Here is a 19,059-nt window from a genome sequence, read left to right as displayed (position 1 = left end):
GCAGGAGCCGCCGGTGCCCCCCGGGGAGGGCGGCGTGGCGCGGGGACGAGCGCGCCGCGGAGCCGCCGGGGATTGGCTCGGTCGGCGTGAACTGGGGGTGATTTGGGGAAGCTATCTGCTCACCAGCGATTTTGCCGATTTCTGCCGGTTTGTGTGTGCTGGAGAGAAGGGGGGGGGTGGCTCGCTCCTTCTTCTTCTTTTCTTTTTTTWAACTTTTGACGGGATTATGTCCACGGCAGCGGAGCTCTGATGTCTCGGAGGGCAGGCCCGGCACTGCTGCAACGCTCCCCGCCGCAGCCCTAGCGGAGGCAGCGTGTGAGCGGCGGCGGGGCCGGCGGTCGGCGCTGCATCCTCCCCGCAGCGGCGGCGGCGGCAGCAGCAGCGCCAGCGCCTCTTTCTCCCCGTCCCCCGCTGCTCGGTGCGCCCACAGTAGAGAGGGGGGGCTCGCCATCCTCACGGCGCCTTCCCCTCTAGCGGGGGCACCGCATTTGCCAAGCGGAGGGTTAAACAAAAAAGAGAGAAAAGGAGGAAAATAGAGGCGCGCGCAACATGGCCACTCTGCTCCGGAAAATCGGCCTCATTCGGCTGCACAACAGGGACACGGAGGACCCCAAGCACCACCACCACCACCACCGCAGCAGCCAGCAGGGCTCCTCGTTGCGGGCCAAGGGCAGCCAGAAGAACAGCAGCAACAAGCCGCCGCCGGGCAGCGCCGGGGGCGGCGGCGGCTGCAGCAGCAGCAGCAGCAGCAGCAGCGGCGAGGGCAGCCCCGGCGGCCACAGGAGCAAGAAGGGGCCGGAGCTGGCGCGGCAGCCGGCGCAGCCCGGCCCGGGCGGCGGCAGGGAGAGGCCGAGGGAGGCGGCGAAGGAGCCGGGCTCGGCGAAGGAGAGCAAGGCGCCGCAAGGCGGCGGGGGCCGGCCCGCCTCGGCGCCGCTGGGGCCGCTGCCCTCGGGCTCGGCGCCGCTGGTGCCCGCCGGCCGGCAGCAGCACTGCACGCAAGTGCGGACCCGGCGGCTGATGAAGGAGCTGCAGGACATCGCCCGCCTCAGCGACCGCTTCATCTCGGTGGAGCTGGTGGACGAGAGCCTGTTCGACTGGAACGTGAAACTGCACCAGGTGGACAAGGACTCGGTGCTGTGGCAGGACATGAAGGAGACCAACACGGAGTACATCCTGCTCAACCTCACCTTCCCCGACAACTTCCCCTTCTCGCCGCCCTTCATGCGGGTGCTCAGCCCCCGCCTGGAGAACGGCTACGTGCTGGACGGCGGGGCCATCTGCATGGAGCTGCTCACCCCCCGCGGCTGGTCCAGCGCCTACACGGTGGAGGCAGTCATGAGGCAGTTTGCAGCCAGCCTGGTCAAGGGACAGGTAGGGGGGTCCCTGTGATGGAGCCATCTCTGTGTGTGTGTGCATGTGTGTGTTGGAAGGGCACAACGAAGGGCAGCGGGTCAAGCCCCTCAGTGGTTGACCTTGGCCAAGCCGAGGTGACACCTCTCCCTGAGGTTCGAGCGTCACCAGTGGGAAGGAGATAGGGGGACACACATGTTTTGCTCTTTTGGGGTCCCTTCTCGGGTAGCGTGGAGGAAATGTGAGGCAGCTCGGAGGGGGTGAGGAGCAAATGCCTCCATGGCATCTTCTTGCATGTCTTTTGTCCCTACGCCTGGCACTGCTGCTTGGTGCACCCAGACACTTGCCCCTGAGGAATACCACCCTCACCCTATGCCAAAAGGGTTTTGGGATTCAAGGTTTCAGTGGGTTTTGGGATTCAAGTCTCTGCCTCCTGCTCTTCACCCGTTAGTCAGCCATACTTGCTGGTCTCCTACTAGAAGTCCTACCACTGGCTTAGGATGCAACACCTGGAACTGCAGCTCCTGGCTCTTTGTCAGGTGCTGTCCTGTACTCCTCCAAATCATGCAGGTGGAGAAGAGGGGACTCCTGCAGCACCCTTTGCTCCCAGTTTTCAACTTGATGCACCAGACAAAGGATTGGCCCAGGGTCACACTTGGATTTCTTGCCTGAGCTGCTGGCAAAGTTAGGCCCCTTTAAAAATCTCACTGCCTGAAAGGAACAAATCATTTAGGATACATGCTTCAATTGCAGCAGTTAGAAAATTCCTGCCAGGTCTTCTTCTGGAGCAGTTTCTTAATTCCCTCAGCAGAGGATGTCAAATGATAGGCCATTTTCTCCCAGCTGAACACGTTGGTAGTTTATGCCCTTTTTTTTTTTTCTCCTGCAGATTATCCTTTTTTCTTTCTCTCTTGCAGAATATGCTTAGAAGAGAAGTATTTCATAGGGTAGTTTAAATAAATGGGTAAATACTTCAGCTGACACTCACAGCCTGTCCTTCTTTATGGTTATTATAGTGGGCAATATACACATGGCTGTGGCAGGCTGCTTTTTCTGCTTCACTTCATGGATGCCCTTGAACCCAGTGGACAAACACAGCTCCATGTCTATCAGTAAATGATGCTAAGTAACTTCTTCAATTTGTATCTGAGATAGGCGGGCAGAAAGAGTAAAATAATAACGTATTTTTTTTATTTGTTTAAAAAAATGAGGTTATTCCTGTTTGCCTCTATGGAACTGCTTGCATGAGCAGAAGTAAAGACTCAGTTTGTCTTAACACAAAATATTTATTTTAATTATTTAATGGACTTTTTTGTAAATGTCCTTTCCTCCTTTTTCCCTGTTTGATTCAGGGAAATACTGCTCCCTTTTTTAACCAGATAGTATTTTTCTCTGCACTTCATTTGAAGAGGTCAGGTTCCCTAGGTCACCTTGGGATATAAAAAAACATCTACCAGAAAAAAAAGAGCCTTAATTTACCTTGAGCCCAAGGTATATTGAAGTTTTGTAGCTACTAGTCTTGCTATTTGTTAATCCATCTCTTTTTATAATGATGATTATTTCTGATTATTTTAAACAGGATTTAGAAGGGCAATGCTAAATTCTCACCATTTTTTAACAATTGAATCTCTTTCTGCAGTACTGAATGTTCAGATGTAAAAAGGTTAAAGGAAGGTTTGCTGGGATCACAGAAGGACTCAGTAAAGAAACACATTAAATTATTTGATTAGTAATAAATATATAGTTACATGTTATATAACCTGATACTTTTCTTCCCTTAACCACTGAAGAGATTTCTAGAAAGTAATAATTTCTGGTAACAAAGGATGTTTGTGTGTGCATTATTAATAAACAGATTTAAGATAAAAGAGTTTCAATAACATCCTTCCAGAAGTTGAAAATGTTAATTATAAAAAAGAGAATGGATATGTGCTTGTGGGATAAAATAAAAAATTGAAAAAAATTACTGCCAGTAACTTAGTAGTTAAATAGTTATAAAATGCATATTTCAAAGTCTCATGATGTGCATTCCAAGTTAAAATGTTAATAGATAATATTAATAAATTTCATTTCTCTGTTACAGACTTGTAATCTGTGATGGATTGCCACTCTGTAATCATAGCCAGGCTCTATGTAATGGGAGCCACGTTTCTGTAATCACACTCGGGTTATGTAATCTTGATTCAATTGCATAATACAGCTCAAAGTGCAACAGACACTCCTGTATCTCTGTTTCATTTTTTATTTTAAAGGTTACCTTCATTTTGACTGTAAATTCTGAATGAAAATAGGGTCACAAAAATGTTGCAAATGAAGGTACTGCATTTCCCTGAGCTACAGGGCTGATTTTGGATAACTCCTGTCATGCTGTAGACAGTCTCATTGGCTACAATGAGGCTTCCTGAACAAATAATGATGACTTACATCAGGCTAATTGATTGCATTTCTGTAAATATTCTGTACTACAGTACAGTGCGAAATATTAAGTAGGCTTGTTAGTACTCAGAAAGGTTGAAAGAACTAGGTCGTATCRCCACTTTCTAAAAATGACAGTGCATGAACAAATGATACTTACTAGTCCCCGCTCCAGCGAGAGACTGTGAAGCTGGTGTAACCAGTGCTGTGCTAATACGGTGTTATAATGCCCTGTGTGACTTTGTAAATCTTCATAGCAGGCCTTATCATATCCACTGGCAAGATCTGTCTCAGTATGGATCCAACCTGGCTCCCATTACAGTCAAAGGGAGCCTTCCCCCTGCCTTTAATGGGATTTGCCTTGCAAAGTATATGGAGAACTGGGCCTTTAGCAGCATTTGCAAGAATAAATTAAGACCTTTAAGATTAAAAGAAATGTCACTAATTAGTAGTTTGATGATTTAATGCAAAATCGTTGTAAATAGTTGAGCCTGTGACATGTATGAAAATGTGCATCTTTAATATGACAGCAGAAGTGAGTAGGCAGACCTGAACTTTTCACCAGCTTACAGTTTCATTTTATTAATTTGAATGATAAAACTAGGGTGGTTAATTTCATTCACTGTTTATTATCAATCCTGTTTCCAAATACTAACTATAATGTTGCTGTTTAATGGTGTTTTTTAATTCTTTGGAGAAAACTGTGGTACTACTTAGTTTTTGTTGAACCTAAAAATAACCTATGAATCTATATAGCTTTTTTTTCGACAAAGTGATCAAAAAGCAAATGAAAATAACACTGAAAATATGTTTTGGGGCAGCCAAGACTCTTGACAAATTCCGATTTTTTTAAAAACAGATTTAACAGATTTTTGAAGAGTAAAATGAAAACTCAAATAATTAATTTTGACATTTTGCAAGTGAAACATTTGATCCTGGAGTTAGGCTCATAAGAAAACTGAACAAATGAATCAAAGAAATGGAGGAGTAGCACCTTTCCACTGCTTTTCAGCATTGTGCTTAAGGCACTGCCCTTGTATGTGGGGAAACCTAAGTTCAGATGCCCCAGACCTGAGCACGAATGTGAACTTGGGCATGTCTCCTGGGAAGTTTTAAGGTAGGGTGGGTGTTTCTCCAAATTCAGCAAGCAGGAAGCCCATCCCTCAGGTGACCTTGCTTGAGGGATGCCCTACATCATGGGGTGCAGCAGCACTCCCATTAGGCCAGGAATTACTTTGTGTTTCTGTGCATACCCTTGCTTCCTATCACAAATATGAGTGTTTTTTCACTGTGAGTGCTTTTTATCTGGAAAAATGTTTAAAATGGAAGAGAAACAGTTTCTGTTTGAATGAAACAATTCAGTAATCCCAAATTATGTTTTTTTCCCCCCAGTTTTTAGGGGAGAAATACCTGTTAATTAACAAGTTGGGATTTGTTTGGTTGGCTGGTTCAGCCATTCAGCTGAAAAATCAATTATTCACACATCTCTAGCCAGTATCTTGGGTGGAATTCTCAGTACATCAAAGGCCTAAAACTGTTTATCTGTCTGAAATCCAGAATCTTACTTTAAAAACTTTGTGTTGTCCTTAACTCAACTATAGCCTTGGTTTTAAGAGGATGACACTGTGCTTGCTTCCTGTTAAGCTCRCTGCCTTCCCTCATACTGGGCAAAGACTTGGCCCTGCTGCACCAGTGAAAAAAATAGCTATTAGTTGCTGTTGGGCTAAGATTTCCCCCAAAGAATTAGGATGATACTAACAAAATAATTTAAATATCAGTTGTTTGCTCTCCTGGAGGCAACTGTTTAACATTCTTGTCTAGACAGAACCTCCCATTTATATCTGTTTATCTAGGCTCTGGAAATTGCGTGTTTAGTGTTATTCCTTGTTAGCGGCACACTTTAAAAATGTTTATTAATAATATGAACTTTAAAACAGAGATTTTTAAATTAATCTATTATTATCAGTTTTCTGATAGCAGTATCATTGTCATGATAATATTAATAACTTTTAATCACTGAATAAAGGAAGCTGTAACAGTGCCAGTCACTTGCGATTATTATTGAATAATATACATGACTGAGGACAGCATCAGTGTTTGAAGGAATATTCTCACACTTGAAAGCATGGCAGATAATATGGCCCCAACTGAGAAGAAAGGGACTTTATCCAAAAGTGGAAGAGGATTTTATGTCCTTTAATAACCTAAACCAACACTCGCACTTTATGTTTAGAAGAAAAAGATACCATAGCCTGTTTTCTTTGATGGTGTTAGCAGGCAGTTTGAAAAGTGAAATAAATCCATGATTCCTTTCACTATAGAGAATGATCTGACTCTGGTTTAGTAGAAGTTTAAAAAAAGACAAACCATGTATGGCAATGTAGGAATAATACATCATGAATTGCTCACTTTTTTTAAGAATGACTGAAGTAGCTCTACCAGATGAGGACTTTGGGCCTAAGCTTGTAATAAAAATGGTCAGCAGCAGTCTTGTCCTCCATTTATGAGTCCCTTGTTCTCTTAGTGGATGCTGGGGACAGGCCTACTGGCCAAAGGTAACTATCAGCTACCAGATCATTCTGCAGATTACAAGAGGTAAAAAGTTCTTTGTTTTCAGGAAAATATGCCCTCATTCTCCCCGTAAATAGGATGAGCATGAAAATTTTGTCAGGACATGCTGTCCTGAAATAGGAAAGGGAAACCCCTAACTATGAGTGCTCTCACTCTTGTAGGCTTCTGTATAAGGATTTAAATTAAAATCAAGATACAAGTTGTAATTAAGATTCTACTTCCTGAATTCTAACAAAAAATATCAGTATATAGTACTTCCATCACTCACATTTTAATATTAGAAATATCTCAATGGAATCTTGTTAGTTTGCTTCAAGAGTTATGTGGCTTAGACGAATATTGAACTAATTTATCTTTCAATTTTTAAAATACTAGTATCACGGCTGACTTCTACTGGATTGAAACAATAGAATGATATCATCACTGGGGTTATTTTATGAAAAACAATATACAGAATGTATCTGTCAATCATAGTGTAAATGGCTTCCTCTTCATCCTTTCAAACAAAAGTATGAGTGAACAGATAGCAGATGGGACTTACATAGTGTCCAGAAGGTCAGCAGACTGCAGGTCTTTCACATATGTATAGCAGAAATTAATTGCAAATCCATGGGCTTTCACCATGCTCCAGATACTAAGTTTGAGGACTGTAGCCATGAATAAATCAGATAATCTCAAATGCTACAGATATGTGTAGAGAACACAGCGGTTGCTAAATTATTTGAAGCCATGTTACTGTATTAGGGCCTTAAAAAATAAAAGTGGCTTGTGTTTTGCTTTTTGTTGAGCAAATTATGCCAGTTATCATCAAAGGAAGGAATGTTGCTATAGGTCTGTGGTTGAGAAACACAACAACTCCTATACAAAGATTACAGAGGAGACAGAGAATGTGATTATGGAGTTTGTACCCTATGAAAAGATATAAACTCTGAGTCAAAGAGGTAGCAAATAATATTATTTAGTTACAGAGGAAAATCAGATGTGTTGGTCTTCTAAGATTTTTCTTTTATTGCCATTAAGAAATCTCAGGTTTTCAAGCTGAAGCTTAAGAGGGAGCATGTATTTGCTATGATGAGATGCTGGGAGTGATGAATGGGCTGGAAGAAACACCATTCATGTGTACTCTGATATATTATTGTTCTGACTATAGACTGTATTATTATGCAAATAAATTCTACTGAGAGGAATGAAGACACAAGGATTCCAACTCATTGAATTAGGAGGTTGTTTTAATTCTTTTAAACAGCAGAAGGAACATAATCTCCATTCTTCATATGCTTCAAAACATAAAAAAGAAATTTTTTGTAGAGATTTTAAAGTACTTTCAGTTATCATCCTTATTGTTAGAATAGTCATCAATTAAGTTAAATCCTAAATTGAAACAAACTGCTTCTTTTGAAACATGCTTTTCTAGCAGGTAGAACTAATTCTTCCTTGTAATACTTGGGTGATCTCCTAGTAAGACTGCCACAAATCTAACCCCAACTAAAAACTGTGGTAATTGAATAGATTCTAGAAGTTGCATGACCAAGCTGCACAGGACTGTGACAGTACAGTTACCTAACCCAGCAGGCAGTGAAATCAGCACTGCATTGGGAGTTGCTTAACTTCTATTCACTTTTCTCGCTGTTACTTTGATAAAAATATGAAAAAGCATAAGATAGGGAAAAACATAGGTGTATTTTGCTGAAGATGAACTTACATTCCATATTGGTCTGCACAAATAGGTAAGCAGCCACCATACTTTAGGTGTTCAAGTGACTCCTGTTCTGAAACAGAATCAAGGTGACAATCATCTAGCTTGCCCCATCCCAGTTAAAATGCAGATTGAGGAGTGGTACATAAATTATGCTTGTACTCAGCTGTGTGTGACAGATGCATGTCACATGCCTTCCTCATGCACATGGAGGTTCTGTTGATGAAAAATGTCTTTTCTATCTACTTCATGATTTTGTGCATGTTGTCAAATCAAACATCCTCAATGATTTAATCCTCTTCTGCACAGGCTCCTCAAAATCCACAGAACTTCTACAATGACCTCTTGGTAGAGTTATAAATCAGTAACAATCCCAAATCTAAGTCCAAAGATGAGAGAAAATGAACCTGAAAAAGGAAGAGTAAGCCAGCTTTATGAAATGGCCTGGAGCTCAAATGCTTCTCATAGTCAGGTTTTATGAGATGAGGGATGACTAGATATTTGTCTTGGTCTTAGGTTTGTGTTATAAATGGTAACAAAACCCCAGATCCAGTGAGAAGTGTGGGACTTATTTCCATAGTATGTGCCCATAAAAAACCCAAAGCATCACAAGGAAGAGGAAATTGAGGTTATTAATCTTGTCAAATTTTGTATAAACTTCTGTAAATGTCAAATTTTCTATAAATTCCACAAGATTAAGGATTTCTATAAAAATATAATTAAAGTGTTTTATAACTATTCAGAAAAAAGGATGTTTCGGGCCAGTTAGGCTGAGGAGAGATGATCCAAGTATAACTTCCAGGTTTTGCCACTGACTGCAGGTACAACTGCAATTAAGTCACATAACTACATTCCTCTTTCCCATCTGTAAAGTGTAGATAATCCTTTTTTCAAAGGTGATCTGAAGATACATTCTTAAAGCACTCAGAAATGGAGGCTATATGAATAGACATCCATGCGGATCAATATGAAAGAAATATAGTCAGGAGAGTGACACATTTGTACAAATAGCAAAGGAAAAAGCACATCAGTTTGTGACCCTAGTGCTGCCAAATTTGGTCCTAACTCAATTAAATGTTCCCAAAGGTAGTCTGTTTTTTTGTTTTGTTTTTTGTCATGGTGAAACTTTGGGAAATGTGGAGCTAAGCAGTGTTTCTCTCCCTGCTGCACTCATCCATTCTTCTCTGGGCTGTAGCTTCTTTGGCTTTAGAACCCAGCATGAAGAATGGTTGGGTTGGGTTAGGTTGAGTTTGTTTTGTTTTGGTTTGGTTTACAACTGTGGCTTTGTTTAACTTGGTTAACTGCGGTTTCACGAGGTGGACGATCTGTGGGCTGACACAAAAGAAGGTTGCCATGTTCCCAGCTTTTTCACCTGGACTAAAACCTGCTTTCAGTAACTGCTGTCATCTGATTCCATAGAGATGTAGTCCAGGGGGCTCAGCAGAGAACTGACAGAGGAAATGACTCATTGTCAGCTAGTCTAGCAGGTAACCTTTTGATGGCAGAGGAGAGGGACTCTCTTTTGACAGAAGCCCACCATTAGGCTAGTTTAACCCATATTGTAAGACCACATCTTCCTCACTAGAGGAGTTAGAGGCATATTCCAAGAATGTCATTAGCTGTCAAAATTCTCTTGTCCTTTTGCCAAAGCAGAGTTCATCCCACCCTTAAAATGCAGGGAGGAAGTTTCTTAACCTTCAGCTATATAGAAATCATGTTGTTGGCTCTGTGTTGGCTATAGGGAAAAGCAAGGAAAAGCAGTGCAGTGTTATGTAGCTGTCAAACAGGAATTAGGGCTGTAGGTGTTCATATTGATTAAGAGCTAGTTGCACATAGACTGCACACAGACTAGTGAGTGTTAATAATTACTCAGCTGGAACTCAGATTTCTTTTCCTAGGCAATGAATAGTCACATTCCCAAAAGGAGCAATTCATAGTATGCTCCAAAGCTGGAACTTGCTGAGTTTCCGCTTCTTTCTAGGGATTATTCTTGCAAAGGAGTTTTAAAAGGCATAGAAATATTGCTTCGGAAATTACACGTTTACAGAAAAACATTCAATCTTTAATTCACTCGTGCCATGACATTAACAGCATTTGTCTGTGTCATTTTCTATACTACTTCATTTTAGCTATAGCTATTAATTATATATAGTGCAGTATAAATTGTATGTCGTTTTTGAGATATGCTTAACTGTGTCTCATCAGTACATTAAGGAAAGAAATTATAACCATGTAATCGGGAGGGGAGAGAGTGTGTACATTGAACTCTAAAATTGATGTTATGGCACATTGCAGTCAGTCATTGCACTGAAAGCATGATACTAGCCCATTTAAGCATTGCTTTAATTTTAATGACCAGATAGTTTCTCTAAAGCCAGTAGAAATACTTTTCTCTAAAACTTGCTTAAATATTCTAAAAAGGACCAGTTTAGGCTTTAGCATTATTTACCTGTTTTACTTATCTGAAAACATTAGACCATATTTGTGTAGTATGCAGCTTTGAATGGTTGAGGCGCAAACCTATTAGTCACTGGTACATTAGTGGAACATGTGATATACGAGAGTCTCATATTGTGCTCCAGCTCTTAGAAAATCTGATTTTTTGCATCATCCATGGAGAAGCCTCGGACAGCAGACCTACTTGAAAAGTGGGGCACATACTTGCAGGTGTCCTTCCTGTCTTTGGAGGGATCACCACAGGTACAATGTGTCATGGTGAATTCCTCCTGTCTTTTGTGTACCTGTCTGAACCTTTGCTCATTTTCTGTCTCTTGCCATTTACCTGGTGGTGGGTCCCTAGAACCTGCTTCCTTGTGGGCACAGAAAGCTGCAGTGTGGCACACCTGTTTAAGAGGTGAAGGGAGGAAATTAAACTTTACTTATGCTTCCTTATGCCATCTTAAATTATGGGCCATATTTAGCTCCATGTCAGGAAGGCAAGTATCATTTGCCCTTGAAAGACCAATCTTGAGTTATTTGCATATACAGAATTAACAAAAGGAATGCAGGACTGAGGAGTTTGCATTAAAACTAGTGCTGACAGCATCAAGGCCTACCTGCTTCTGAGTCTGTGTGTTAGGTGTGTACTGTTTGTAATAAATACAATTTTTTGGTAACCAGACRAGAAAAGAAAGTCTGGATGGGCTTGAAGGGTTGACTGTGGCATCTCGGAGATTGCAGCATTGTGTAGCACAGGGACTTAAACTATTTTCAGGATAACCTCAGTCATTTAAGGGCTGATGGCTGTACACAATACATCTCTGAAAATTTGGGACTTGCATCAGTACAAAACATACAAAACAGAGTGAAAATTGTATCCTTGGAGGTTTCAAGGCCTGGCTACACAGTGCCACAGCTGACCTGACCTCAGTTGGCAGTCCAGCTCCAAGCAAGAAGGTGGACTAGAGACCTCCAGAGGTCCCTTCCAACCGGCACTTCTTTGGTCTTGTGGTTCTGTGAGAGGTTGGTCACTGTTTGGTAGTTCAGTGCTTTCAGGTAGTGCCAAAACTGATACRGCATGGAAGAACACCTGACACTGTACACTATGCCATTGAGCAAAACATTGGTTTTATGTCTGGGAGCTACTATAATTGGTTTGACAAGAGAGATAAATACTTTCATTGCTGCCACAGAAATCCCCTTGAGGCCATTCTGGTTCTGGAAATACCAGAAGAAATTTTAGGAATGCTTTTCATGACACATAGGCCTAATGTGGGCGGAAGCATGGTTGTAGTGGGATTCCAAAGATAAAGAGGCTTCGTATTTGGTGTCTCTGTACAGGACTTAAGTCTGTCTTTGGACCACTTCATGACATGATGTTGGAGAAGAGCAGATATAGCAAAGTGTTGATAACACCGAGGGACTTTAAAGACCTATTAGATGTTAAGCTGAATATCACTGAGGATGTTCTACAATGTCACACCATATTCTAGAGGAGGGGGCATACAGATGCACCGATGGTTTGGCAAAAATGTGGAAACTACTGTGGCATCCCTGAGAAGTAGAAAAACTGCCAGATCACACAGTTTGCCCACAGTGCTGTGTAAATGAGGGTGCCAAATCCTGTGTGAGATTTACATCAGGTCTTTTGCTGAATGTGGAAGGAGAGAGTGGTCCCTCTGTACCACCAGGGTCCTGAAAAGGCCACATGTAGCAGACGGTACCCCAGGAGGTCCTCTCCCAGCACAGTTAACAGGATTCTAGCCGGATCCTGAGCAGCTGTTTGTTCAAAGCCGTTAGTTCAGAGAAGGAGCGGATGAGTGACGTGCATTTGCTCACAGTGCCGTGTAAATTAGGTATAGTAGGAGCACAGATGAGTGAGAAGGCTTGGTGCAGCACGCATCCTCCTGCATTTTAGCACGGCTGTGTAAAAACAGTTGGATGCTGTGGCATTACTTTCATTTTTCATGTTTCTGGCTTGTTAAAATTATATCTTGATACATGCATAAAGTTACAGCAGATAGTAAAATCTGAAATGTTCTCTCTGATTCTTTATTTTAATTGGGTTTTTCAGTTATGAAAAGTGTCTGAAAGTATTGCAAATATTTAAATAAGTTCTGGTACAACTTTCTTAAAGATGTCATTAATATCTTTATGAAAAGCTTTCTTGGGTTTTCTTTGTTGCTTTTAATCTTTTGTGGTATTTTCTCATTTTGTTCAGATATCAGTTTGATGTCTTTTCTTGATTGGGTGCCAGGTGCATCAAAACATTGGCCATGCAAGTGATCTGTCCTCCTTACCATGGCTGTAGTGACAACTTGTGTGGTGTAGAGATTAGGCAATATACAGTTGTGTGCAACCGTACTATGAGCAGTACTGTATTTACATACCATATTTACTATATTTATCATATTTACAATATGTGGCAGCTCATAGTCTCCTGGCCAGAGTTAAAGTGACTGTATGTTTAAGTAGCAACCTGAAAACATCCTGTAGTCAGAACCAGTAACAGCGCCTGTTAAAATAGCTCTCTGACATTCTCTTTTATAATTATGTGCAAACCACCATTTTTAGTCAACCTTGGGAAAAGTTTTGTGAGAATGGTAAATTGCTAAAAATCATTAACACAGTCAATATCACCCCAGTATAGTCTCAAAAGTGTCTGAATTGTTTTGATTGAAATTCCATGCTTCTTTTTCTTTACTTCAGATTTACATGAGGCACCAAACAGGGAAACTTTCAGCCCACAAGGTTGAATTTTATCCAAATTATAAACACCTGGCAGGATATCGGTTAATAAGAGACAGTGCTAACCATGCCACCCATAGTGGCTGTATAAGTATATAGAAATACATACATGGAAACTGGTAGAATTAGCTAGTCTTTGATGATGCAGTTTACATACAGCCTGCATATGGTTCCTGAATGCACTTTAGAAGTGGATTTAATGATTTGTTACATTAATAACAAGTATGAAAATATACTTATGGAAGGATGCTCATTTCATGTGCTCTAACTGCAGTAACATTTTAGGTGGCATGATAGTCATTGCAGTGTTGGAAGGCCAAAGAATTCTTATGTTCCTTGTTTCAAAGCAGTAGGTAGTTGACATTGAATATGAGTGATGGTTATTCTTAATGCAAAGATCCTATTTCTAGGTACAGAATAGTATTAGTACTATGACAAAGCTGAGGAAGACATAGATCATACTGTACTGGGTGCTATACAAACAATTAAAAAGGTATCAAAGCCTGAAATGATAAAAAAAATCATATGTGCAAGACAAGAGATGGCAAATGGACCTAATCCATAAATTAGGTAGTGGAGTAGGTTCATGAAGTTATATTTGCTTTCAAAAGTACTTCATTGGTGAGATTTTGAGGACATCATTTCCTGTGCTGATTTCACCTGCTGTTGGACTTTATCTTTTCCTATTTTTCTCTAAGTATACTTCCAGAGGAAGCCTGGTTTAGGAAGAAGATAGAAAATATGTTTTGTAATAACAGAAGTACTCCTGCAGGATATGTAAGATAATTAGCCAATAAGAATGTGTTAAGTTTTCAGCACCCAACTGGAATAGCAATTCTTGAGAGAAAAGCAGTATTAGAACTAGGACTCATGAGATTTTGAAAAATATTACCCAGTTTTATTTAATCATTCCTTTTGTCAGAACTAAAAAGGAACATTTGCTGAGAAAATGTATTAGCTTGGCTAAATCAGGTACCGTTCAGCTCATCCTTATCTGGGAAATACTAATTGCTGAATTAGTGTGGGGATGGGGAAGTTGTCTTTGCTGTTTAGCTTAGCAGAAGAGTATTTAAGAAGCAATATGCTAATAGCCTATAAATGGGGGCCAGGGGAAAGGAGAGGAAAAACATCAAATGGTGAAATAGCTATCTATGAGACAGAACTATGTTGTCACAGAACCAAATGGGTATAAGTTGACTGTGAATAAATCCAGTCTGGCAGTTAAAGCCTGTTCCTAATCTTTAGATAGGCTAGGCTCTGAAACAAGTGAAACCACATATCAAAATTACTCATTAAAAGAGGAGTAGGAAACAGCTTCTTTAACTCTTATGGCCATAATTTTATTGTAATAATAGCAATGCTGAACACAAAAGCATATCCGTGCAATATTGTGACAGCTTTCTAGGAGGAGATAATTTGTCCCAGCTGCAAAGTAACCTCATTAATTTTGGTCTGTAAAAATAACTTTGATACACTGAGGACAGAGTCAGTTGCAGGGTTTCTTTTTCCCTTTTTTCCCTTTTTTTCCTCCACATACCTAATTATTTTTTCATTATTACTTGTTCCATTGATTAAGAATGGCAATTTTCAGTTTTACGTTCCAAATTGGCAGCAAAACATGGGAAGCAAAAAATACAACCTGGCCCAACATTTTCAGCAAGAGTGCAAAAATGAGAACATATTAACTTGGTTCTTAATAGCTGTAACACTGTAGTATGGTATCTGCTCATCAAATACTATTTATTCAAACAAAGGCTTTCAGCAGTCTATCAGTTTATAAAATTTTTTAGACTTGTGACTATAATAAATGTCTGTTATGTGACAAATCCAATAAGCATGAATACTTTAAAGGGTATTATTGTTGTAGAGTAGAATAAATCTGCAGCTCTGTTTCTTTCTTGTGTCTCTGTTACTCAGTAATTGCCATGGACCAATGTGCAAAATGAGGTAAGCTATTCATAACTCACTAAATGTCTATGTTGCCAAAGAAAGATTTGAAATTATATCCTGCTGTGCATTTAGAGGTAATATTTAATTCCAAACTAATAATGATGCTGTATGTTTGAGTGTTTATATTTTCATTTATCATCAAACCAATGTGTTGTGAAGGGGGAATAAACAAAGTAGGGTTTTTTAATGCAGTTTGGAAGCAAGTTGGTTATAAGGTACTTCTCTTTTTAAGAAATGCTGTGTCCTCTGCTCAGGCCTGCGCTTGTGATCATATGGAGGCATGAGGATTTAACACTGTTACACTCCAAACATTTTATGGCAAAGATCCCTTCATTTGAATAGATCCCAGCATAACAGAAAGAGATATAAGCTGTGTGGCAGCCACAGCTTTTCACTATGCTCGGGGCAGTGTGCCAGCACATGGCTTCTTTGGGAAAAAACAGCCTAGCAGATGTTTTTTCTCCTTTACTGCATATCATTTTTAATCATCACTAATAACATATTTGTCCCAGTTTGGGAACTCTCTTTTCTGGTATCTGTAAGTGAATGCCTATCGGTCTGACTTGTTGAAAACTTCAACTGTGGTTTTCAGCTGCATATTCATGGGTTTAATGAAGGTTTTCTCTTTTGTTTGGTGCAGGGCCGTATCTGCAGAAAAGCTGGCAAATCAAAAAAGTCATTCAGTCGTAAGGAAGCTGAAGCAACGTTTAAGAGTTTGGTGAAGACCCATGAAAAATATGGGTGGGTCACCCCACCCGTCTCTGATGGCTGATATTAGCAACCAGCACTTGGCAAAAATGCTAAATAAAAGTACTATGACATCTCCTCAGTGCTGTACACCACCCATCCTTTTCTATTTCAGCTTCAGTTAGATACTGTGAATGTCAAGGAGACACCTAAGTTATTTATAAACAGATGTGTTTACAGAGGAAGAGGAAAAAAAAAAAACTGTTTAGGATTATATTTCAAGATTGGAGACCGATCGTCATTGAAGTCACCTGAGCGGATGTTGAGACGGCATCATTAGTCCCCATTCGAACCACATTGTCTGAAGCTTCTTTCCATGAGAGCAGCACCAAACAGCGGTACTGGAAGGTCTATCCATTACTGCTCAGTTCATTTAAATGTAAATGAAACAGTTAATATTTAATAGGGAAGCAGTGCATTGCAGGTACATTTGCTGTGCTGTTTATCTTTGTCTCCTAGCAGGTCAACATAACTTGAAGATTTGTCTTTATGTGGAACTGTGGTCTGCTGTGACTAAATTTAGACCTTATTTGTGCTCTATATATGACCTTTAATTCATAAATGGAACAGAATTACAATGATGAAAGGTTCTAGTGTTGAAAAATTATTAAGTGGAATTACCCAACCAGCTACAATATGCCATCTATGCTGATATTGTGGTGTGCTGTTCAGAAACAAACCAGTGCCGTTAACTGGAGGTTAGGTGATTTTTTTTTAAACACACCCACTCCAAAGCCTGGAGTGGCTTATGGTAGCAGAACCGTTATTAAACCTTCCAGTACCTTTTACAGTAGCATGTGACCTGTCAGTTCTGCAAAATGGCAAAACAAACAAATGGAAAGGGACAAAGCAACCTTAAAAAATTTATCTGCTTAACTTTAAAATGATGTGCCAGTAACAGAGTAAAACTTTTTAAAGCAAATGAAACATGGTTTGTAAAATGATTTGCATGACTGGATTCTTTTTTCTTTTTACTCAGTAGACATTGTATGTACTTAGAGCCCAGTATCTGAGAAAACTCCCTGTTGTATATAAATCTCCTATTATTTAATCATTAAAATTTAAGTTTTCTGGTGAACAATTTAAAAAACTTTTTAAGGGACTCCAAAAAATCTGAAGGTAAGGTTTAGAACATTATAAGGAAAGCATTAAAAAAATGTGGAATTGAAATGGAAAATCGTATTGGACACATGCTGAATAAAATCACCAGTATCGTTTTCATTGCCTCAAGAATTCAATCATTTTGGCCAATTTTTGTATTCAAAGTAATAAATTCAGTACTATGAAATTCTAGAAACCTTATAGATATATGCATTGTGGTAATATTTTAATTGAAAGTACGATATAAGGTTGATTGTAAGACTTTGGAGGAAAAAAGGTACATGTATGAAAGCACTTTCCATTATATGTCTAACACGACCAAATGAAAATGGTTGAGCAGCTTCTGGTCATATTACAAGAGCAGTGGAGACTGTAGAGAGAGTTTGGGGGTTTAGAGTTTGATTTCAAACTGCACATAACAGAGAAGAACAAAAGAAGAACAAAGAAGGAAGGAATTAGAATGCAAACGAAGAAGTAGCAAAGCAAGTATCCAGCACTCTGACCGCTTGTGAGCCCCACCTGGTGTGCCTTATCTTGATTTAGACTGCAATAAGAAATGCCTTTTACCATAAATATGCACAGATTCTACTCTGATTTATCCCATCCTGTTTTATACTTACAGACAGTAGCATGATTCAGAGTGCATCAAATAATTTCCACCTCAAACTGTGTGTATCAATTCTGTGCATACAACAGTAGAACGTAGCTTTAAGTGAGGAAAACATTGCAAGTCACTTATTTATTTTTTTTTAATAAACATAATATTTGTTATTCTTTATGAAAGAGGAAACTAGCATGTTTTGTTAGGCATTGAATAATTTTCAATCCCTAGTGGGAGCTGCTGAGAATGTATAGCGGGGTCTAGCACTGAAAAGCATAAGGTTTGTTGTTTCCCTTTCTTAAAAGCTCTTCTCTCATCAGCACAGAACACTTCTATCAAAAGCAGTGCAAGGTTGTGGTAAATCTTGGGGAGGGGGATATCACTTTCTCTGCTGTTTTTTAACTTGTCTCTGTCAGTGGGTTATTTTAAATCTTCCTGAGAACCTTAACTTTAATAGAAGGGTTAGTTAGAAGGAAGGTAGCAGATGGATTACTACCACTTTCTTCAAACCTACTTATTATGCATCTTCTTAAGTATGCTTTAAATAGTTATCGCAAACATCATTGCTAAAAATCACAGCCACCTTCTGGCTATAGGAGGTTCTCTGCATTGCTCAGCATCGTGGAGAAGTAGGAAAGGCAAATCAAAAAATCTGGAGTGCTTTGAAGCAGTAGCAGAAGGAGAGCAGAGTGCATATGATAAGCTACAGCAACCAATAGTGCAGAAAGAAGGAAAAATACATTGCATAAACTAGGGCAGGATGAAGTTTCTACCACACCAAAAATAAGAGCACTCCTGTTGAAGAGGCAGCCTACAGGAAGAGCAGCCTGTGCTTGGAGGAAATGCAGGAAAAGGGGGACAGCAGGGAGCACAAGGATTATGCTGCTGCCTAGGGAGGAAGGGAGACTGCTAGGAATAGAGTTAATTAAGAGATTCAGAAAGAGGGTTGATCTATTTTAGGAAAATTAGTGCATGTTTTTTGTCTGGCTATATCAGTAGTTTATGCATCCGTGCTATTACTGAAGAACAAGTTTTGCTTTTTCTGCAATGGACAAGCCTAGAAAAATGAATGACAAAACTGGGAAAGGAAAGGTGTGTGAGAGAAAGGAAGAGGGCTAGAGCTAAGGGGTTGGGGGAGTATATTAGTGGACAGCAAAAACACAGGAGAAACCAAGTCTATTCATGGAAGGGGAAAAACAAGGAACCAAAGGGAACCAAAGAAAGACGCAACAAGGAGGGTTAAAGGACAGCAGTTCAAATAGGCCCTGCTGCAGGAGCTGATTGCAGAGCTGCTCCAGGTGCCTTTATGTTATGCAGAGGAAGCTTCAGTGAAAAAAGATCCTTAAAGGCCCTTTCCATCTGTGTCCTAGAAAGTGGTATCTGCTTCCTCCTTGCTCCATTCTCCTGGCAGCTGAGGAGGATGTTAAGACTTGTGTGGTGG

At 40.3% G+C, this 19,059-nt stretch overlaps 1 protein-coding gene across 1 annotated transcript; it reads left to right on the top strand.

Moving 5' to 3' along the window:
* The first annotated feature begins 1,002 nt into the window (after nucleotides 1–1,002).
* On the top strand, nucleotides 1,003–17,134 carry UBE2QL1 (ubiquitin conjugating enzyme E2 Q family like 1). Its single transcript, XM_026091961.1, has 2 exons — nucleotides 1,003–1,371; nucleotides 15,810–17,134. The coding sequence occupies exons 1-2, from the start codon at nucleotides 1,018–1,020 to the stop codon at nucleotides 15,939–15,941; spliced, it is 486 nt and encodes a 161-aa protein (XP_025947746.1). The 5' UTR covers nucleotides 1,003–1,017; the 3' UTR covers nucleotides 15,942–17,134.
* Nucleotides 17,135–19,059: the final 1,925 nt, after the last annotated feature.

Source organism: Apteryx rowi, unplaced genomic scaffold, assembly GCF_003343035.1.
Source record: "Apteryx rowi isolate R43461 unplaced genomic scaffold, aptRow1 scaffold_933, whole genome shotgun sequence".
Classification (NCBI taxonomy): Eukaryota; Metazoa; Chordata; class Aves; order Apterygiformes; family Apterygidae; genus Apteryx; species Apteryx rowi.
Note: the sequence above shows the minus strand (reverse complement) of the source record. Positions and strands in the feature narration are given on the sequence as shown.